We start from the raw sequence: 22,624 nt of genomic DNA, 5'->3' as shown, positions 1-22,624 counted from the left end.
GAGCCAAGGGCCTGTGTGCCCAGCCAAGTCATTTGAAGGGCAGGGCTGGACTCTGAAGTTCCACGGCCCTGGCACCCACTTTCCCTCCCCTTCATTCATCCATAAACACCCCACACCCCAAGCCAGGAACCCCAAGCAGAGCAGGTGAGGACGGTGCAGAGCCACCACACGGGGGCAGCAGAGACTCAGCTGGAACAGAAGCGGGACTCCAGGCCTCAGGGAGGATGGGGGTGGGGGTGTCAGAAAATGGAGCAGATGGAAGCAGGAGGGTAATCACCTGTCTGCTGACCCTGAATTCAGGTCATACGCTGTATTCACTCATGTATGCAACCATTTGTACCTTTATTCATTTCTTTACTTTCCTTATTGAGTCAGCCAGCCTGCCTTCCTTCCTTTCTTCCTTCTTTCCTTCCTCTCTCCCCTGCTCCAACATTTTCCTTCTCTTCCCATTTGTCCAGCCAAGCAGTCAATTGGACATGACATCCTGAGCCAAAGGAGGGCTGGTCTGGTCATCTCTGTGCTTCTGGGGTCTTTGGGGCTGTGGCCCACTGTTCAGGGTCCCCAAAGGACTCTGGGCTTGGGACTCGTGGGACTTCAAGAGGCTGAGTCACCCACAGGCTGGCAGTAAAGGCAGCCACACAAAACAGTATAATAGTAAACAGTATAACAGTGCCCTGGTGGGCCGGCTGACCTGGGCCACCTCCTCACCCCAAAATAAACTCCAGGAAAACAGTGCTGTCCAGGGCCCAGCAATGTCTGAGATTTGGGGAAATTCCTTGCCAATCAGGACAGGTTTTCCTGGCCCTGATCTCCCTCTTGCAGAAGCTTGAGCATAGAGTGGGGGTGAAGCTGGGGTTTAACATCAGTAGATCTGAGGGCCGAATGAACTCATGCATGTGAGGTGTGATGTCAGGAGAGAGTGCGGCTTTGCGGCCAGACCTAGGATTCTGCCTCTTACTAGCTGTGGATCTTAGACAAGAACTTAACCTCTCTGGGCCTCAGGTACCCCATCTGTGAAATGGGGCTAACAATCCCCACCTGCCAGGGGCAGTACCTGCACAGGGTTAGGGATCCATTAATGGGTGCTGCTATCATTAGGAAATGTTCAGTGAAACTGGAATGCATGACACACATCGAGAGTGTCAGCGTGATTATCCCTATAGCAACCAAGGCCAAATGCCTCTGCCTGATTCTCGGCTCCCTCCACCCCAGCCTGGCCTCACCTGCCTTCCAGCCTTGCCACCCAAAGCCTGATGACAGCAGCAGTGGGGAGGCCGTGTTTGGGGGATGAGGCCCCTCCCCACCACTCCTGGGGCTGAGAGCCCTGCTTAGTGGCTATACACCAAGCCCAGTGCCAAGTCACTGCCCAGCCCTGTGGCAGTTTCGGGGAGGGAGGGGCACTTGAAGGGTGGGGCAGTCCTAGGATGCTCCTCTATCCAGGTGAGGCTCTATTCAGTCTGCTGACCAGGCCCTGGGTGAGCTTGGAAGATGAGTCAGGGTCAGGGGTCTGGGCTCTGCCTCTGGGCAGGGTGGGGCAGTGACACCTGCCCGGCTGCCTCTTTGGGTCACAGTGAGGTTCAAAGAAGGCTGAGGGGGCTTTTTTCGGCATGGAGAACATCGTCATTGATTTTTAGAGGGGCGGGGTAGGAGAAAGAGAAAGAGAGAAACATGGATTGGTTGCCTCCCCGCTAGAGCCCCAACCAGGGCCAGGATCCAGCCCTAAACCTAGGTATGTGCCCTGACCGGACCCGCCACCTTTCCGTGCACAGGACGATGCTCCAACCAACTGAGCCACACTGGCCAGGGCAGAGCGTGCTTTATCCTGATCATGGGCTTTGAACTCCATGCAGGTGACATCATGACCTGAGTGGGGGCCGGGGGGGGGGGGGGCGGGCGGGTGCAAAACCCAGAGACTTCTGCCCCGATTCCTTGAGCTTCAATGAAAACACTCAGTTCAGCATCTGGGGAGGCTCTTGTGCTCATTCTTTAGATTTCAGTTCTGGTTACTAACAGGGGTGGGAGGTCAGGTTCTACATGACACCCGAAGTGCTCCACTGTCCAGTCCCACCCCAGCACCAGCTCCCCAAGCCACCTCGCCCTCAGCCACAAGGAAGGACTGTGAACCCCAAAGCACCCCCCCCTCACCTCCATTCCTTGCATGTTCTGTCCCCTCGGTTTGGAAAATCTTTCCCCTCCTCCATCTGACTCTTACTTTTTTTTCTTTTTTAAATTGACTCCTACTTTTTCCTCAATGCTGATCCCTCTTAGAAGGGTTTCCTGGTCCCCCAACCCGGGTGAGGGGACCCTCTTCCCTACAGCCGTCCACTGCCTGTCCCCACCTCTGTTGTAGCTCTTGTTACTCTGAGGCCCTGCCTGTCTCCCATTCTAGGCATGGGCTTCTCAGGGTAGGGACTGTGTCTTAAACGGTTAAGGGTCCCCCGGCCCTTGGGCACAGGGAGACCATCAATGTTGGTTAAATCATGAGGGCACGCACACGTGGCACCAAACATGCCCAGATCCTGACCTAAACTCTTTATGGGTGGAAGATTCCATCGCTTCCCCCAGATAATGCCCCAGCCAGAAGCGACAGGTGGCCACCCGCCTGCAGCGACACTTCCTGGTGCTGGCTGGGGGAGGGCAGACAAGGCCTGGCAGAGCCAGGGACTGACCCAGAAGGGCATGCCCAACGCACCGCATTCCTACCTGGCCTGAAACACCTGCAGGGAGGAGTGTGATATACAATGTCTCCAGCGCCCTTAGGGAAATGCACATTCATTCATTCATTCATTCATCCCCTCCTCAAAAATCCCGGCTCCTGCTCGCGCTCCACCTGTACTGGGCACCTGGAACCCAGTCCCTGTCCCCACCAAGCTGGTAGGCAAACATGGCTGACCCCCGCCTCCCTCTTCTTTCCCTGTCCACACCCCTGCACACACTGTCACTGTCCAGCTACTTGTCTCTCCCCACCCCTATCAGACCAGAATTCCCCCCTGAGGGTACAGACTGAGTCTGGGTCCCCCGCTCCGGTGGTCCCAGCAGGCGCACACAGTAGGTGCTCAAGAAAGCTTTCATGAGTGGCTGAATGGGATGGGAGGGGAAGGCCCCCCCTCCCCCACTCGCGCCCCGACGCCCCGCCTCCCCGCCCCGCGCAGCGTCTGGATCCCGGCTCGGGCCTCTCACCTGGACGCCCGCCGGCCGCCGCCCGCCCCTGCCCGCCCCCTGCCCCGCATGCACTTCCTCCTGCCGCCCCGCCCCTTCCACATTCCAGCCCCGCCGGCCAGCCCCGCGCCCGGCCTGCGCGCAGCCTGGGCGGACGGCGCTCCGGCTCCGCGCCCGGCCCCTCGGCCGCCCCGCGATGAAGGCGGCCCGGGCCGCGGGCGAGGAGGCGCCGCAGGGCGCGCGGCCGGTCAAGGTGGTCCTAGTGGGCGACGGCGGCTGCGGGAAGACGTCGCTGCTGATGGTCTTCGCCGAGGGGGACTTCCCCGAGGTGAGTGCCGGGGCCCTGGCCACGGCCACGCACGGGCTGCCGTGTGTCCCGTCTGTGCGGGAGCTGCCGCGGTTGTGTGCCCACGCTGGCCTCGCGGGGTCTCCCAGCACAGCGTGGGGTTGAACGCGGTTCTCACGCTGCCTTTGGGAGGGCGGGCCTCGATGATACCGTCTGGGAGAATGGCATCTGCCTGGGAGGGTGTCACAGGGCACCCTGGGGGGTAGCACCGCCTGGCTAAGGGGAGCTGACCTCTGGAGCCAGGCTGCCTGGGTTCGAGTGGTGACTCTGCCATTTCCAGTTGAGTGCCCTTGGGCAAGTCCCTTACCCTCCCTCTGCCTGTGTACTTAGCGGCATGATAGGCATAATGACGGTGCCCACCTCCCAGGGTCACTGTGAAGAGTGAGTAATACAGATCACCTGCTCAGCGCCCAGTCTGCAACAGGAAGGACTCACTAAATATGGCCAATGTCTTTCTTGGGAAACATCCTATTTTCTCCCCCAGTTTTGCCCCTGCGGTGGACACCCCTCCCTCCCCCCCCCCCGTCCTGCCCCCCTCCGCCAGGCTCTGCCCTGGAGGGTAAGAGCACACCAGAGTCAAGTCAGACAGCTGGTTGGCACCTTGGCACTCTTCTGGCCCTCAGTAACTTGCCTCTCTGAGCCTCAGTTTCCTCATACAACCTCATGGGGTGGAAGGAGCCAGGGCGGTGGAGAGGTGGAGTTAAAGGAAGGCTGAGAGATGACCCCACTGGGTACCTGGCGTGGCCTTGGTGCTCAGGCGTGTTGACCAGCATGCTCACTGACTGCCCAGGCGGACTTGCCCCGCACCCGGACAAGGGCCGGACCCACCCACGGTGCCGCCTCTCCTGGGGGCCATGGATTGCTTTGGCGTCCCTTCTCCCTCCTGCCTCCCTCAGTGACCTGCAAACCCCTGGGTTGCGCAGGCGCTGGGAAATGGATGGGGGGCGGGAGCAGAAGAGACCAAGCCTAGTAACCGTGTCAGACCTTTCTTTCCATTGTGGCAGCATCGAGCTGACGCTTGTGGGTTACAGAGCTGATGTCACTTCCTTTGGCCAGTCACTTTTTTTTAAGTTGTGAGGAATGTGCCTCCAGGCTCCCAGATGCTGCCCAGGAGAACCCAGCAATTATAGCACAGGGGGGAGAGCACCCCAGAGGGGCCAGGCCTGTGGGTCCCAGGAGAGGGGCTGGGAGGGGTGGGGCCTCACCACCAGTGTCCTTGATGGTGAGACCCACCCCAGTTTCAGAGAGGTTACAATATGGAACTGAGCATCTCACCGTTGATGAACTGTGTGTATTGAAGGACACACGAGCGGGTCAAGGGGAAGGACGCATGTTTGTCAACTGGGGGATGAACTGGAGCCTTGTCTAGGCTCCTCCCTATTTAGGGGCCCTGAATTCACAGGAACCCTTCTGCCTCCAGACACAAGAGAGGCCTCTCCATTTAAAAGGAACACAAGGGCCCTAGCCGGTTTGGCTCAGTGGATAGAGTGTCAGCCTGCAGACTGAAGGGTCGTGGGTTCGATTCTGGTCAGGCTCGATCCCCAGTTCTGGTTGGGGCGCAGGCAGGAGGCAGCCAATCTCTCTGTCTTTCTCGCATTGATGTTTCTCTCTCTGTCTCTCCCCCTTCCTTCCACTCTCTCTAAAAATCAATAGGAAAATATCCTCAGGTGAGGATTAACAAAAATAATAAAAGAAACACAAGATCTAAGCGTTGGAAAGGCCTTCATTTTACAGGTGGGGAAACTGAGGCCAGGGAGACAGAGTCTTCCCTTGGATCACAGAGCCCAGCAGTGGCAGTGCTGGCCTACGACCGAAGTCTCCCACCCCTGACCAGGACACTCTCTGCAGCCCCCAGTGCTCTGCCTGCCGGACCCAGCCTTCTCCTGCTCCTGACCCTGGATGCCTCCTCCTGGCAGTCCTCCAAGCCCAGAGAGCCTGGAGCTAGGAGACTTGGGGCCCCATCTCCCAGGCCTCTTGCCTGCAGCAAAGAGCAGAGAGCAGGCTGAGATTTGGAGGGGCTTCAACAACCTTTGGCTGTGCCTCAACCTGGGGTTCAGGGGAAGGGGGAGCAGAGGTAGGGGTTTCCTGGCTGACTTTTATGGCAGCAACCATTTCCACAGGAGAGCCCACAACAGAGCCAGCTGAGTCTTCCTCCACACAGGGACAGCCATGGGTATGCCGTCCAGGGAAGCCCCTGACTCTTCTCTCTCTCTCTCTCTCTCTCAAATATATTTGTATTGATTTGAGAAAGGAAGGGAAGGGGAGAGAGAGAGAGAGAGAGAGAGAGAGAGTAAAAACATCAGTGATGAGAGAGAATCATTGATTAGCTACCTCCTGCATGTCTCCTCTGGGGATTGAACCCACAATCCAGGCATGTGCCCCAACCGGGAATTGAACCGTGACCTTCTGGTTCATAGGTCGACATTCAATCACTGAGTCACGCTGGCCAGGCCTGACTCCTCTCTTGAGCTATGTCCCCATTCTGTAGTGATCCATCTCCCTACCTGGGAGCCCCATGCGGGCAGACCCACGCCTGAGTCATCTCTGTCCTGGTCTAGCCCAGGCTGGGCCCTGCCTTCCTGGCTGAGGACAGCTCAACAGATAAGATTAAGTGCTATTGACATTCTGGACAGAGTGACCCTGCCTGGGGGTTCAAAGAACACAAGGGGAGATGTAGACAGTCTCCAGGATAACATTCCAGGTTAGGGGAAGGGTTGTGACAATTACTAGTCAGAGAGGAGCAACCCAGCCCCACGTCATAGAATGGGACTTTCCCCGCTCACTCCTGACACCAGGGGCGAGGGTTGGTGATCTCAGGGGAGGCAGGTGACTGAGAACAAACCTGCCTCCATCTTTAGCCAGCTGTCCATTATGTTACTTTGGGCAAGCCACTTCCCCTCTCTGGGCCTCAGTGTCTCATCAGGAAAATGGGGATAGTACTGACTTCCCAAGGCCGCAGGGATCAGAGATGGTGCGGGTACACGGACATCCACATGTTATCTCCACAGGCATTTGCAAAGTGCTGACATGTGTCTGCCTGCACAGGACCCCTCTACTGGTGAGTGGGTGGCCAAGCTCAGGTTTCGCCTGGCTGGTTTGGCTCTGTGGATAGAGCGTCGGTCTGTGGACTGAAGGGTCCCAGGTTTGATTCTGGTCAAGGGCACATGCCTGGGTTGTGGGCTCGATCCCCAGTGGGGGGCATGCAAGAGGCAGCCGATCAAGGATTCTCTCTCATTGATGTTTCTCTCTCTCCCTCTCCCTTCCTCTCTGAAATCAATAAAAATATTTAAAAAAAAAAAAAAGCTCGTGTCTCACCAGGCATCATGCCCTCCAGTTACAGGCTGGTGGGGACAGCGGCTCAAGCTGGAGGGATTGACAGTGGCTGGTGTGGACACTGTCCCTGGCAACCAGCTTTCTAGGTGACGGACACGTATGTTGGACCGCACCTGCCAGCAAAGTCTTCCCCGTCACACTGTGAGGTGACACTCCTCTCTTTTAACCAGTGAGGACACTGGCCTTAGGTCACACGGCTGGCGAGGGCCAGAGCCAGTCCTAAGCAGTGCTCCTAGCCACCATATCACACTGTCCCCCGCCAGGCCAAGGGCCCAAGGGAGAGGGGCCCTGGACAGGCAGAGAGGCATGGGGAGGTGCGTTGGAGGCATTTCTGCTAGCAGAGGGGGTAGGAGGTGACTAGAGTCCAGGGTGGCTTGAGCCCCTACCCCAGGGCCATCCTCGATGTCCCCATCTGCGGCTCGGAACTTGCCTTTCTCCCACCCTCCCCCTGCAGCTTCCCAAGTGCCCTGGAGAACTGCACCTACCCAGACACACCGAGAGGGGGCTGCCCCTCCCAGAGGCCAGGGCCAGTCCCAGGCAGGCCCCACCCAGCATGGGAAGCGGGGGGGGGGGGGGGGGGGGGGGGGGGGGAAGGGTCTCCCTGGCTGTCTTCCCTGAACAGCCCTCAGCGAGTGAGCAAGGCCTGGGGACCCCCAGCTACAGTGGCCAGCAGGCCCCTCCGGGCAGAGGGCTTGTGTGGCAGAGTTCTGAAAACCTTGATTCCTGCGTTTGTGTACAAAACCTGCCCTATTTATTTATTTTTTAATATATTTTTATTGATTTCAGAAAGGGAAGAGGGAGAGAAAAATAGAAACATCAATGATGAGAGAGAATCATTGAAGAGATAGAAATATCAATGATGAGAGAGAATCATTGATTGGCTGCTTCCTGCATACCCCCTACTGGGGATCAAGCCTGCAACCCAGGCATGTGCCTTTGACTGGAATCGAACCCAGAACCCTTCGGTCTGCAGGCCGACGCTCTATCCACTGAGCCAAACTGGCAAGGGCCAAAACCTGTCTTATTTCCACTCACCCTACCTTTAGGGAGAGGGAGTAAGCCCCAGGCCCGGGCAAATGGGAATCGTCCTGCATGACCTTCTCTTGAGCCCAGAAGGGCAGAAACCAGGGCACGTGGGAGGGGGTCCGGGGAAGATGGCATTGGGCAGGGGCCTTGGTTGGATTGTGAGAGGTTGAAAGACAAAGGACCGCATGCTCTGCAGACAGGCACGAGTCTTGCTGATTCCTTGTTCCCAGTGTCCAGAACTGGACCCGGAGAAGGTATGATGACCGAATGTATGAATGAATGAGCGGACGAACAAATGTGGGTTAATGTCGTTCCGGGAGGAGGGGACAGCATGCAGGAAGGCTCAGAAATGGTCCCGTCCCCCGCCCAGGGGGACAAAGATAAAAATAACAGTGGCCGGCGTGTGTGCCGTGTTTATTTCGTGCCGGGCCCTGTGCTTGGCTGGCGTGTGTGGCGTGTTTATTTCGTGCCGGGCCCTGTGCTTGGCCGGCGTGTGTGGCGTGTTTATTTCATGCCGGGCCCTGTGCTAAGGGCTCTGTGCGGAGGATCTCCCTGAAGCCTTGCAGCAACACCCTGTGCTGGGCGCTGCTCGTGTTCCCACCTTACCTCCGAGGCGGGCAGGCCTGGGGCCGGTGTCTTGCCGGGCACACTGCTTGGAAGTGGTGGCTCTAGGCCTCAACCCCACCAGACTACTTCTAGAAACTACCACCCTCTGCCGACTCCCAGTGAGGGCAGTGCTGCAGGCATTCCTGGGCTCTGGGTTGGCACTGGGGCTGCTCCCCTTCAGAAGTTGTCCTCACAACCTTCCCGTGCCCCCTTCTTCCTCAGAGCTACACACCCACGGTGTTTGAGCGGCTCACCGTTAATCTGCAAATGAAGGGCAACCCTGTGGAGCTCCAAATCTGGGACACAGCAGGTGGGTGTGCAGGGCCCAGGGAGGGACAGGGTGGAAGGAGAGGCCCAGATGCTGGGAGCCAAGCCCCACTCCCTTCCTTCTGAACCGGGGAGGTCCAGCAATCTCCAAGGGACTGGTGTGGGCCAGGATTAGGGCCCCCAGGAACTGAACCCCCCGTGCTTCTGTGCCTGTGTCCACTGCCTCCCCCACCCCAGGGCGACCGGCCATGTCCTGGAGACAAGGGAGAGTCCAGAGCTCTTTGCTCTCAAGGGGTGGACTGTTCCTGGCCTCAGCATTCCACCGTGGCTTAGCTTCTGTAAGATCTGCCTGACCTTGACCTCTGCCCTCCAGCCTCCTGACCTTGCCCACACAAGGGGTCAGAGTCATCTTTACATCAGAGCTCAAAGCCAACCTCAGTCCCAGCAGCCCCTTTACCTTGGGTTGGCAAAGATATCTTTGCTGGGGAACCGCCTGCCTTTCTCCTCACCCCATGCCCCAAGTCCTGGGCAAAGCAGTCCCTCCAGGCTGGGCCTCTACCTTGCCCCAACCTTCCAAACGGTCTCACCCCGGCCAGGCTGGCACATCCTGCAGGCAGGCCAGGGGAGGAACACTGCCCCAAGGGGCACATTCATGTGGAATGGCAACCTAAGTGCCAAATTGGTGTTGGACCCTGAGAAACAGAACTAGACGCACGCACGCACGCACGCACGCACGCACGCACACACTTTAATGGGATCCAGGGTTTGATGTTGGGTTTGATGTTGGGGAGGTGTTGACAGTGGGCAGGAAATCTGGAGGGAGTGGCCACACCTGTTCCACAGGACAAGTCGATTATGACCGCCTGCGGCCCCTCTTCTACCCTGACGCCAGTGTCCTGCTCCTCTGCTTCGATGTCACCAACCCACACAGCTTTGAGAACATCCTTAACCGGGTAGGTACTTGGGGGGTGGGAGGCAGAGCCCCCAAAGCCAGGCCACACTGCTCCACCCCCACTCTTTTTCCCCCCCGCTACCACCCCCTCTGGACCCAGCAGACTCTCAGAGCTCAGCAGGCCCTGGATGACATCAAGGCCAGTGCCTTTGGCATGTATACGGGGAAACCCGGGCCAAAGGTGGGCAGCAACTTGCCAGGGGTCCCACAGGGATTTGGTGGGAGGGTCTGGCCTCTGACTCCCAGTCCAGTGCTCCTCACCTGCTCTCTACTGCAGACTCAGAACACTGACCCTGCCTGAGAATGCTGGGTAGCCCAGGGCCCCTGAATCTCCCCTGCCTGGGCCTGACCAAGGCCACATGAACAGTCAGCTTCCAGCAGCTCTCAGCCCCCCACCTGTGTGGCTATTGCCTCTCAGCAGTCTCCCAGGATGCCCCCCAGTTATGTCAGGGCTTCTAGAAGCTGCGCACAGGTGTCAGGGCCTCGTTGTGAATGGCGCGCTCCAGGTTTCTTCGGAGCACAGCCGGTGACAGCATTCGTAATGATAACGATGGTGGCAGCATTAGAACTTAACACGTGCCAGGCACTGTTCTGGACACATATCTATTTAATGACTGAGCGCATCTATGTGCCAGGCACTGTTCTAGGCACTGGGGACCAGATGCGATGGTGGTGGCTGGGATGGTGCTGGCCGAGGGGGTAGTGAGAGGTGGGTGGATATTGAACCTCTTTGAAAGGCAGAACCATCAGGACTTGCAAGTGGTTTTGACATGGGTGGGAGAAAGATACTTGGACCAGAGTAACTGGAAGGGAGACTTGCCATTTCCCAAGATGAGAAGGAGCAAGCTGGGAGTGGGGAGATGGGAGGCGGGGGCCTGGAGGACATCCCAGTGGAAGTGGCAGGTAGGCAGGTGGAAGTCTGCGTCTGCAGTTCCCAGGAGAGGGCTGGGCTGGGCTGGACAGAGCCATGGACTCAGGGTGGTCACCTGGAGGGCAGGAGCAGCTAGAGGAAAAGTACACCCACAGCTTTGAGAAGGGGGTGCTGGTAAGACCCGAGAAGAACCAGGAGAGTCGGGTTCTGGGGCGCAGTGCAGACCCGGTCTTGGAAGAGGGTGCGATGATCCCAGTGTTAGGGTTCAGGGAGGGGGAGGGCTGAGGACTCACTTTGGATTTAGCAGCGTGGAGTCACGGAGGAGACCCTTTCTGGGGACAGTTTTGTGGAGGGCTGGGATGTGGGGAGCCTGCCCAGGACCCCACATGGGGCCCATGTGGCTCCAGGAGCTAGCCATGTGCTGCCACTTTTTCCTGCACGGACACACAGACCAGGCATGCCCTCCTGGGCTGTGGATTCCAGGCTCCGGGGCTGTAGTCCAGCCTGAGTAACCCGGAGCCTCACATTCCAAAGAGCAGCTGACTCAGGGTGAGAGGCGCCCTCCTACAAGCCAACAGCTGCCGCAATCAGGTTAGAAGCTGCTTTATCTTCACCGGATCACCTATTTGCTTACATATTTTACCCAGTTGAGGAGGGGGCCATGGGAGCCCTTACCTTGTAGCTAGGCAGGGTTCTAGAGGGAATGGGAGCAGGGCACTGGCCCAAATCCTGCCACTTCCAGTTGTGTGACCCCGGCCGAGTTATATACCCTCTCTGGGCCTCAGCTACCACGTGTGTATAATGGGATGGACGATAGGCGTTGCTTCATAGGGACCTGGGGGGTTAATGAGTCCACAGGTGTGAAGTCTTAGGGCCTGGCACAGAGTAGGTCTCCCTGGACGTCGGCTGTGCTGATGACCGATGATCGAGCTGCCTGGGGAGCAGGAGGACAGCCCATTCTCCCCGCTGTGGAGACGGAAGTACTCCCAGCGGCTAACACCCCCCCCACCCCCTCCCCCGCAGTGGTACCCAGAGGTGAATCACTTCTGCAAGGGGGTGCCCGTCATCCTCGTGGGCTGCAAGACGGATCTGCGCAAGGACAGGTCCCTGGTGAAGAAGCTCTGGAAAAATAAGTTGGAGCCCGTGACCTACCACAGGGTAGGAAACCCAGCCCAGGGGCAGGGGAGCGGGAGAGGGAGCCCCCGGGCACGTTGACCAGCACGGCCTCTGGGCAGGCAGCGCCAGGTGTCCAGCTCCCCGGGGGTGTGGGGTGAGGGAGGGATCAGAAACTGCTGGTGCTTGGAAGTGGTACCTAGAATACTCTGGAAGGTTCCGGCTGTGGAAGGGAGAACAGTGATGTGCACATCAGATAGTTCTACCCCCCCCCCCGCCCCCGCCACATCACAGGTGGGGGACCTGAGGCCCAGAAAAGACCCCAGCTCTTCAGTCTGCAGGCCCCTCTCTGCTCCACACCGGGGAAGTTAGTCGGTTCTTTGAGACGCAGAGACCTAGCCCAGGACTGAGGCGGGAAAGGACTGAGGAAGCCAGGAGAGCACTTGTCCAGCCAGGGGGAGGCGCCGTGGGGAGCCTAGAAACACTCACCTTCCGCTTTTGCCCTGGAGACTCAGAGGAGAGCCAGGAGGGCTGGGAGGACTGGGAGGTGCCCCAGCAGCCCCACCTCACGGTGTCACTCTCCCAATCAGGGCCAGGAGATGGCGAGGTCCGTGAGAGCAGTGGCCTACCTGGAGTGCTCGGCGCGGCTCCGAGAAAACGTCCACGCCGTCTTCCAAAAGGCCGTCAAGGTGGCTCTCAGCAGCCGCAGTCGCAACTACTGGCGGCGGATCGCCCGGAGCTTCTGCGTGCTGACCTGACAGCGTGGGCCCTCCCTGCCCAGCTCGCCCAGCAGCGCCGGACGGAACTGGGCGCCGACCTCTTCCCAGCGGGCTAGGCTGGGCCCAGTTCCCAGGCTGTGACCGAACCGCCCTTCAGACCCATGGTCAGCACGGAGGCCAGCCCCCTCATGCCGGGGCTGAGATCCCTGAACTGAAGTGAAATCCCCCTGAGACCTGAGGAAGGGGGTTCCCTGGGCCCCCCTGCCCTGTGGAGGGCTAGTCCTGGAGCCCCCACGCGCCCAGCCCTGGACCGCACATCCAGGAGTGGCCACGCAGCTGGGCCACCTCGCGGCTGTTCCCGGGGCTGCACTTTCCTCTCCTTCAGGCAGGACCTGCTGGTCCCAGGACCACTCCCACCCCCACCTGGGCCAGACTCACACCTGGCCCCTTACTCCTGCACTTTCCGCTCCTTCAGGCAGGACCTGCTGGTCCCAGGACCACTCCCACCCCCACCTGGGCCAGACTCACACCTGGCCCCTTACTCCTGCCCTTCCCAGTGGCAACTGTGAGGACTAAAATGACATCGCCTGTCAGTTGTGGCAAGCCTCTTGTTTCAAAATGCCTTTACACCCATGTGACAGGGTGGATCAGCGCCCACCCCGTGTAGGCGCTGGGGTGGAACTGCCTGGAGCCAGGCCCCGCCCTTGAACCCGCCCTTAGCTTCTTCCTTCACTTTCTTGGAGAGCGCCGGCACCATGAGTCATGGTCCTGTCTGTCTCCCAGCGGGTGGCCAGCTTCCCCAGAGCTGGTTTAGTTGGAATGTCCTGTGCCTCAAGCAGTGCCTGGCCACAGGAGCACAGTCACAGCCCTGCCCCGAGAAGGAAGTCCAACTTCTGCAGCCGGGAGCTTGGGCTCTCCTGCATCTGACCACAGCCCACCTTCCCCATCGGATGGATGCCCAGGACCTCTGACACCCCAGCCACACCGGGGAGCACTAACACCCCTACCAGCCTCCAAGCCTTTGGCTTCCCCCCACCTCGGCACATCCTCCCAGTCACTGCCTGTTCACCCCCGAGTCCTTCAGGGTCCAGCTCAGACGCCACCTTCTCCAGCAAGCCCTTGGGTCTGCCGGCTTCCTCACCCCCACTCACTGCGCCCACACCAAGGTGCCCACTGCTGGTGTCAGCCCCTCAGCTAAGGCGCCGGGCTTTCTTCCTGTGCTGTGGGAGAGGCCAGCCTAGATTCCTGAAGATGACAGGTGTGGCGGCGGGACCAGGTGTCTGGGAGGGTGGAGGTGGGAGCGGGAGACCAGTTGGGCAGCTGCAGTCGTCCAGAAACCAGAAACAAGCCACCACAAGCCGAGGCCAGGTGACTCTGGGTGGCAAGGATGGACTGCCAGAAGGGTGGGGACGCTGGGAGGGAGGGAAGAATGCTGGCCACTGCCCTGCATGAGAGACATGCAGAGAGGCGGGGGTGTCCGGTGGCTGGTCTCCAGCTGCAGGCCACATGCAGCCATCAGAGGTGTCGCAGAAGGGCACAGTGAGCCCTTGGATATACCCACTGAAAGCCAGGGCTGCTGTTAGGGCTGGTTGTTATCCTCCTCAGCTGCCAAACCTCTCTCTCAATTCCTCACAACCCCACCTGGCAGGGCAGGCACAGCCTGACACGTGGGAGCCAGGAAAGGCCAGCCCAGAGGCCAGCAGGGCTGAGAGCCACAAACCACAGTCTGCGTTTCAACTTACTGCCTCCGCCTGGCCTCAAAGGGCAGGGACCCCAAGGCCACTCCTCCAGGACAGGCCACTCCCTGGCATCGTCGGGTGGACAGGGTGGGGCACACTGTGAGTCATGAAGCTTCCCTCTCCCCTCTGCCTGGGCAGCACCCTGGGCCCCACATCTGGGTGTGGGGAGGGGGTGGTGGCTGGCAGATCTCCCCATATCGGGTCACCTTCTTTGCTCTCTCTGACCTCCTGCTCCTGTGGAGGATGAGGACTCCTGGTCCCAGGAAGTCATCCCAAAGCCAATGGCATAGGAATCAGGGAGTCGACAAAGCCTGTGACAGGCTGAGGAGCAGAGAGAGATCCAAAACTGACTGTCTGACCACCCACCCTACCTTCCAGGGCTTGACCTCCACGTTAAATGCTTCTGATTAAGGTCGGATTTTGGAAAGTATGAGATCTTCCTGAGTTCAAATCCTGGCTCTGCAATTTACCAGCTCTGTGACCTTGGAGGAGTCCCTAGGACACTTATTTGGAAAATGAGGGTAATTGTAGGACCTACCTCTTGGAGGTTGGATTAAATGAGTTCACGAAACTAGTGCTTATTCACTCAGCGTTAACTGTGAACTGGAGTTATTTACTGTGACATGAGGGTCATTATTTCCTCGGCAAGGTTGTCGCAGTTTCTGCAAAGCAGGAGCAAGCACGGACCTGTTGGGTGGATACTGGTCTCCTTTTCCCAATCTGGGTCGGCACACCCTGGGAGAAGGGGTGGGAGCTCAGACCCTCCTGGTGGCAAGGACGGGAGCCTCAGAGGGGAGTGAGCTTGGAGTATGAGGCTCTTTGTAAGGCCAGCTGGACCCTGTGAGGGGAGCCAGGGGGGTGGGGCTGGAATTCCTCAGGGTTCATGTTTGCAGAGGAGACACCAAGCCTGGTCCATGCTGAGCACAGGGCGGGGGCTGGGGAAAGTGACAAGGCCGCCGTCCTTGCTTTCCACGCCTCCATCCTCCACGGGAGCTCCAGTGTGGACACAAGCAGCTGGGGAGGGCAGCGTCCAATAGCACTCAGCCGCCTTCTCCGGATACTGAGATAAACAGGATGGGAGGTGGGGGTAGGAGGACCAGGGAGGTGTTTCCCACTGAAGGAAAGACAGCCACTCAAAAGTTCACCACCGCACCCATGCATCTGAAACAGGGTTGTTCTAGGACTCTCCTGTCTGCCCAACAGAAGGGCGTCCGAGTCCTGTCTGGCCAGGGCCTGGAGGTGACATTCTGCACGTCCTACCTCATTCTGTCCTTAAATCCCCACTTTACAGCTAAGGAAACAAATGCAGAAAGCTAAGGGCAGAGCCAACAGCAGTGAGTGGGGAGCTTGGACACAGGATGAGTCACAACTCCGGGCTCCTGACCTCCCATGGGCACTGGCAGGCGGCTGCACCTCCACCAGCAGAGGGCAGCAGGGCCCAAGGAGAGGCGTCTTTCCGAGGCTGGCAGGCAGGCCAGGTGAGCAGGTCTGTTCCATCGCTCCTGCCTGGGGCACTTTCGGTGACACACCACTCCCACCAGCTGTCACCCGCTGAGCGGTGCCCACCCTAAAATCCTAGTGAAGAGAAAGCAGGCTCAGCGTGGCCGAGTGACTTGACCATTCTGGCCAGCCTGGAATGCTGTGCTCAGTTTGTTATGGTTCTGGGTCAGAATTTAGGGTTTGAATGCTGGCCGTACAATTAACACCTCCTACGATTATGATGGGCTGGAATGAGATCAAAGAACCATCTAGGCCAAGCACTTCCCGGGGGCCATGTCGTTACCCAGGCTTGCTTTTTCCTCTCTGCTGCACCTAGGGAGGCCGGTGGGGACTGAGGGGTCCCTGAGATCTCCACCCCAGAATCTGTAACATCGTTTGGGGAAATAAGGGACCCAGGGTGTGCTCCCAAAATGTAAAGTGTTGTGAGCCGGCACCTGGGGCCAGAACTATCTTGGGGAGCTGGCAGGAGGAGGAGGAAGGGGAAGAGGAGGAGGATTTGGAGGACCAGCTCACACGAAGCCCCAGGTGCTGTGATGGGGGGGCGGGAAGCTGCTGAGAAAGTTTCAAACTCCCCCCCCCACCCCATTCCCAACAGCTGAAGGAGCTGAGTCATGTGACAACGTAAAGTCATGTGACCAAGGGGTGACACCACTCAGAGCTTCCCTCTGGCCCAACAATGCCACCCTGGGCTCTCCTCCTTTCAGTTTCTCACCCCAACTCCCCCGCCACACACCCCCACCACCGAAGAAGAAGAAGGAGGAGGAGGAATGGCCAGGTAAAAAGTATTTTACACATGCCATGTGCCCTAGGCCTGTGGTAGGCGGTGGGAACGGTACCGGGTGTCTGACCAATGGGGTCAGACCAGACCTGGGTTCCGCAACCTCGGTAACGGGGTTCTGGCTAGAAAAGAATTCAAACCCAAACTGTGGGAGAACATTTACTGGGTAAATCACAGAGGCAGAAAAAGTAATTCCTGGAAGAAATGGGCTTCGGAAACAAGTTCTAGAGGTAAAGGAGGGCCCTTGGACTGGGGAGTGAGGAAGCCGAGGTAATCCTCACCTGAGGAGGGGGGGGGGGGGGAGCAGGGAAAGGGAAAGGCACGGGCGTGCTCCCCAGGACATTAGGGAAGGTCCCAGGGGAAGATCGGCATAGAATATTCAGTAGCTTTCCAGGTGCGTCCATTCAGGGTTGTGCTCGCCACTGATTGATTGGCTGGCACCAGGGCAGGGGCGTCATTATCAAATGCAGCTGGTGCGGAGGTCAGCCGGCTGGTTTTGTTTGTGGGCCTGGAGCTGAAATACAACTGAGGCACAGATGTTATCTCTAGGGAGGAAAGGTCAGGGGGTCTGCGTTAGCATATAACCAGCGATACGCTAGGGGAGGAAAAGCCCTGGGGGTGAGGTCTCCCCCTACCAGTGCCTGTGGCTAGGCTCCCAGGGCTTTCCACCCTGCTGACCTTCTGTATCTGGCCCATCGTCCTTGCTCTGCTCACGTCTGTCTAACTGCCTATCGCAGGTCCATCTCTGCAACTTCCCTTTCACCTCTGCCCCACCCCCAGGCCAGGACCATCTCCGCGCAGGGTACAGGGCTGAAGTGAGTGCCCATCACCCTAGCAGCCACCTCTGTGACCATTGAGAGCTCCTCCTTCATGTCTCACCTGCCCAACTCCCTCCTCCTGCTTCCTGGGACCTCCTCCCAAATAAGTTCCGCTGTTTGTTGTGCTCTTGTATTGGTAGCCTGTGCCGTTCATTCACAATTCTTCGTTGAGCACTCACTCCAAAATCCTTGTCTCCTGGTTTCTCCATCCGCTGTGCAGCCCTGCTGGGAGGCAGCATCCTTCCCTTTGGGAAGCCAGACCACCACCATACTCTCACTCTCTCCTGACCCCAGCAGGGAGGGCATCACCAACACCCATTCCTCCTGCTCTCTCACACCACACCGCCCCCTAGGACTTTGAATCTGGGTCAAGAGACAAAGAGGGACGTTTAAATTCATTGTGACGACACCGGCAGTACTTTTTTTAACAAGTCTGTAGAGGTTACGGCATGCCAGATGGTTCTAATATTAAGTCATTCAATGCTCATAACCATCCTATAACGTAGGTACCTTTACCAGCAGCCCCATTTTACAGATGATGAAGAAACTGAGGGACAGAGAGGCTAAGAAACTGGTCCGATGTCGTAAGCTAGCAAGTGACAGGTACAGGATTTGAGCCTAGGCTGGGTCTAGGCAGCATCCAGAGAGGGGTGGGGATGGCAAGCCGCCAGGCAGCATCCAGTAGGTGTAATGGGGGCTGTGATGGCTTGCCTGCTCCCCAGCCCTCTCACTTCCTCGGAGAGTGATCCACCAGCCTTCCCATAAGGCCCTTTCCCACTCAAATTAATCAGCCTCTTCTGATATTCACACCCTCGGGTGGTTGAGATCCCATATTAAGGAAAAATGAGAAAATATTTAAAAAATAGGATTTCAACCACTCTGAGCTGGTGTGGCTCAGTGGTTGGAGCGTTGTCCCAAGGATTCCAGGGTTTGATTCCTGATCAAAGGCACATGCCTGGGTTGCAGGTTAGATCCCAGCCTGAGGGGGGCTGAGTGTAGGAGGCAATGATCTCTCTCTCTCTCTCTCTCTCTCTCCTTTCTCCTTTCTCCCTCCCTCTCTCTAAAAAAAAAAAAAAAAAAAATCAATGAAAAATAATACTACATCCTCAGGTGAGGATTAACAAAACAAAAAAAAAAAGGATTTAAATTACTCTCAGTTTCATGGTCAACCAAATTAAATGACTTGATAATTTGCATATTTTCTTTTCCTCTATTTTTCTATGAAAAAAATTTTGCATAGTTATAATCACACTGTCACACATTTTTGAATTCTGCTTTTTTTCATTTAACATTTTAGCCTAAACATTCCTATATTACAAACAAGTTGTGAATATCACTAAATTTTTATTTTGGAATAATTTTAGATTTAAACAAGAATTATAAAAATAGTCCATAGAGTCCCCATAAACCCTTCTCCTAGCTTCTCCTCATGTTAACATTCATTTACCAAAACTAAGAAGTTCACATAAATACCATTTATTAAACTCCAGATTTTATTTGGTTTCCCCAGTTTTTTTTCTCTAATATCCTTTCTCTGTTCTAAGATCCAGTGCAGGATACCATGGTGCATTTAGGTGAATATCATTTTCTGTGGCTGCATATTATTTCATCGAGAGAATATTCTAAAAAGTTTAAAACCTATTGGCTGTTCTGCATTTATTTGCATTGTTTCTGGTTTTTCTGCTTTTAAGATTATTCAAAAACAACAAATGCTATTTAAATAGGAGTCCTGCTGATCAGCAGTACTTTATTTTAAAAAGTAATTTTATTTTTTCATTTGTTGTTCTTTTAAAATATACTTTTATTGATTTCAGAGAGAAGGGAGAGGGAGAGAGAGAGAGAAACATCAATGATGAGAGTCATCGATCAGCTGCCTCCTGCTTGCCCCCTACTGGGACCCGGGCATGTGCCCTTGACTGGAATCGAACCCGGGACCCTTCAGTCCATAGGCTGAATAGTCCTATTCACTGAGCCAAACCGGCCAGGGCTATTTTTTAAAAAATCCTCACCCGAGGATATTTTTCCATTGATTTTTAGAGAGTGGAAGGGATGGGGAGAGACAGAGAGAGAAACATCCATGTGATACATCGATTAGTTGCCTCCTGCAACTGAGATACATGCCCTGATCGGACTCTAACCCGGGACCCTTCAGTTGGTGGGGCCGAAGCTCTATCCACTGAGCCAAACCGGCTAGGGCCAGCTGTACTTTTAACTACTCAAGAGCCCTGCATCACCCCCCCACGCACACACGCACACACAGACACCCACGTGCAGAAAAGGGAACTTAGGTTCGGAGACCCACCCAAGGTTACCTGGTGCTAGCAGGGTGCAGGCTCAGGTCTTCCTGCTCTTCCATCCTGAATGGAGTGACTGTCCCCTAATTGAAACCAACCCATCAACGTGCTAGTGCGGCTTTTATTCAGAATTGTTAACGGGAGCCCAGGAATCAGTCAACTAGAGAAGAAAGGTTTTAAGGTTTCTGCCTTTTCCCATGACTCTGGGTTCTGGAAAGGGGCTGAGATCATAGTTCCTCCCTCCAGAGTCACTTCCAGGAGCCTGGCCTGGTGAGTGCCCAGCAAGTGGGCGGCTGGCTAGTGGGTGTTCCACGGAGGCTGCTCTGTCATCAGCGATGTCCCTGCGGTCTGACAGCCAGCCCAGAGGGCAGTTCCGCTGTGGAACCTGCGGGGGCGGGTGTTGCTTTCATCTCCCACCACTCCAGTCTTGCAGGACTTTTAGGCTCACCTCCAGCACCCCCTCCAGCAGGGTTACTCTCTTCCTGCTCATGAAATGCTCCCAACACCCCTAACAAGGTGGGTGTTCTTGACATAGACGGGGAAAGTGCAAGACTTCCCGCTAGTTGAACCCAGGGACTCCATGATCTTAACCACTACCCTGCACTGGCCCCTGCCTACCCTACCCTGCAGCCACAGCCTTCCCGATCCTCCCATCCCACCGAGTGCCCTGCCCCTCAACTCTAGGTCCATCTCTCCACTAGAAAAGAGAGAGCCAAAGCCGGTTTGGCTCAGTGGATAGAGCGTCGGCCTGCGGACTGAGGGGTCCCAGGTTCGATTCCGGTCAAGGGCATGTGCCTGGGTTGCGGGCACATCCCCAGGGGGGGTTGTGCAGGAGGCGGCTGATCGATGTTTCTCTCTCATCGATGTTTCTGACTCTCTGTCTCTCTCCCTTCCTCTCTGTAAAAAATCAATAAAATATATTTTAAAAAAAAAAAAAAAGAAAAGGAGAGAAAATGAACCATTTTATAAATAATCTTATTTTATATTAAATTTAATCAAAGCACCTCTGTGATCTTTCTCCCAAAATCCCTAACACCGGTAGAATCATGAGAGAAACATCAAACCCCAACTGAGGGACATTCTACAAGCTACCTGATCGTCCTCTTCAAAACTGTCAAACTCATCAAAAACAAGGCAAGTCTGGGAAACCGTCCCAGCCCAGAGGAGCCTGAGGAGACAGGACCCTCAGGGGCAGTGTGCCCTGACCTGGGTGGGCTCCTGGACAGAAAAGGACATTAGGTGAAAACTAAGGAAATCTGCATAAAGGATGGCCTTTGGTTAATACTAATGTGTCAATATTGGTTCATTACCGGCAACAGTTGTTCCAGGTTAAGATATAAGGGCAGGAGCATAGCAGAACTCTCTGTATTATCTTCACACTTTTCCTGTAAACCTAAAAGGTCTAAAATACAGAGGCTGTTTAAAAATGTATCACAGTCGTTACCAGGAGGAATCTCCGGAGGTGGCTGGACACCCTGTGATCTACGCTAGGATAGGGCCCCGAAATCTTTCAACTGAGTGCCTCTGAGACCAGCGTCCTCGCAGCCGAGCCTCCTGTACCTCGAGGGGCTTCCTGAATGGCACCAAGATGGCAAACCAGCCAAGGGCAGGTCCCAGAGACCTAGCGACAGCCCCGCTTCTGGGTCCTCTGTCAGGGCAGACAATGTTCATTAATGTGCGTGGACTGCCCTAGCCGGCGTGGCTCAGGCGGTTGGAGCGTAGCCCCATGCCTGAAAGGGTCTCGGGTTTGAGTCCCAGTCTTCAGCGGGCTGCCTCCCCTGGAGGGGAACAGAGACTTAAAACACAAGAGGGCATGCAGGAAACGCCCAGCTGGGCGGCGGTTTACAGCGCAGCGGGAATTCACCCGGCAGCGGGCGGCCGGAGGAGGGAGCAGAGCCTAAGCCTGTCTGGAGGGCAGGGTCCTGTAGGAGACCTGGTTCCTCATGGAGAGTTTGGGGGAAACGCCAAGGATGAAGTTGCTGGCCAGGGGTTCGGAAAGGTCAGGGCCAAGGTAGGTTGGGCTATATTTGACAATATTTGAAGTTAGAATAAATGAGGACTTCAAGGGAGAGAAGAGCTGAGGGCTGAGGGCTGAGGGCGGCTGAGGGCTAGGCTTTGCAGAAAGCCTAAGGGCAATGGGTGGGAGAGAGAGGCAGAGGCTGAGACGCAGAGAGATAGAAACAGCTGTTTATCTGCCTGCAGGGGCCATCGCAACCTGCTTTGGAGTCTAAGCTCTCCTTCCTGTGTAGGCACCTGCCGGGGTCCTCACTGGCCTCTGGCATGACTAGCGGTCACAGGAAGTGGACCATCACTCGCTCAGCTTCCCAAACCCACACACCTCTCCCTCCAAGGAAGTGAAGAGCAGTAAGACATGCCTACTGTCACAACGGGGTTGAACTCAAAACTGACTCCAGCTACACTGCCTTCTCCATCCCCGTGGCTATTCCAGGGGTTGCAAGTGTAAATTCCCTCAACCTCCTGCCCCAGCACCCTGCCTGGGCACTGCTCCCACGCCTCTCTTCACGTTCAGAGGAGCTAATCTCATGGGTCAGTCTGCCTCCCTGGCTGTTCCGCTCTGAGAACCTCCTGCTCTATCTCTTATCCCTGATTTCCAGGCTCCATTTTTTTTCTTCCTTTTTTAAAAAAAGAAATATTTATATTGATTTCAAAGAGGAAGGGAAAGGTAGAGAGAAATAGAAACGTCAATGGTGAGAGAGAATCATTGATTGACTGTCTCCTGCATGGCCCACACTGGGGATCGAGCCCGCAACCTGGGCATGTGCCCTTGACCGGAATTGACCCCGGGACCCTTCAGTCTGCAGTTCGACACTCTATCCACTGAGCTAAACTGGCTAGGGCTCCACCTTTCTCTACTGACACTTTTTTGCAGGACACACAAGCTTGTTCCTCTCCAGTGACCACCCCCCTTTTTGTCTTCCCTCTGCTCTCCTCTTCACAGGGTGTACACCTTCTTTTCTTACTTGAAACAAGGGTATACACTCACCATCTTTGCTTACTTCCCATTCATTCTCGGCTCATTGCATTCCAACTCCCCCACTTTGCCAACTGCATTGACTCTGTTGGCAAAGGTTGACAGTGATGT

General features: G+C 56.3%; 1 protein-coding gene across 1 annotated transcript; it reads left to right on the top strand.

Moving 5' to 3' along the window:
• The first annotated feature begins 3,258 nt into the window (after nucleotides 1-3,258).
• Nucleotides 3,259-12,808, top strand: RHOD (ras homolog family member D). The gene is made up of 5 exons (XM_059709939.1): nucleotides 3,259-3,487; nucleotides 8,693-8,780; nucleotides 9,581-9,690; nucleotides 11,584-11,718; nucleotides 12,264-12,808. Exons 1-5 carry the CDS (start codon nucleotides 3,356-3,358, stop codon nucleotides 12,429-12,431), a joined length of 633 nt encoding a protein of 210 aa, XP_059565922.1. The 5' UTR covers nucleotides 3,259-3,355; the 3' UTR covers nucleotides 12,432-12,808.
• The last annotated feature ends 9,816 nt before the right edge of the window (nucleotides 12,809-22,624 follow it).

The sequence above is a fragment of the Myotis daubentonii genome, chromosome 9 (assembly GCF_963259705.1).
Source record: "Myotis daubentonii chromosome 9, mMyoDau2.1, whole genome shotgun sequence".
NCBI classification, from domain to species: domain Eukaryota; kingdom Metazoa; phylum Chordata; class Mammalia; order Chiroptera; family Vespertilionidae; genus Myotis; species Myotis daubentonii.
Note: the sequence above shows the minus strand (reverse complement) of the source record. Positions and strands in the feature narration are given on the sequence as shown.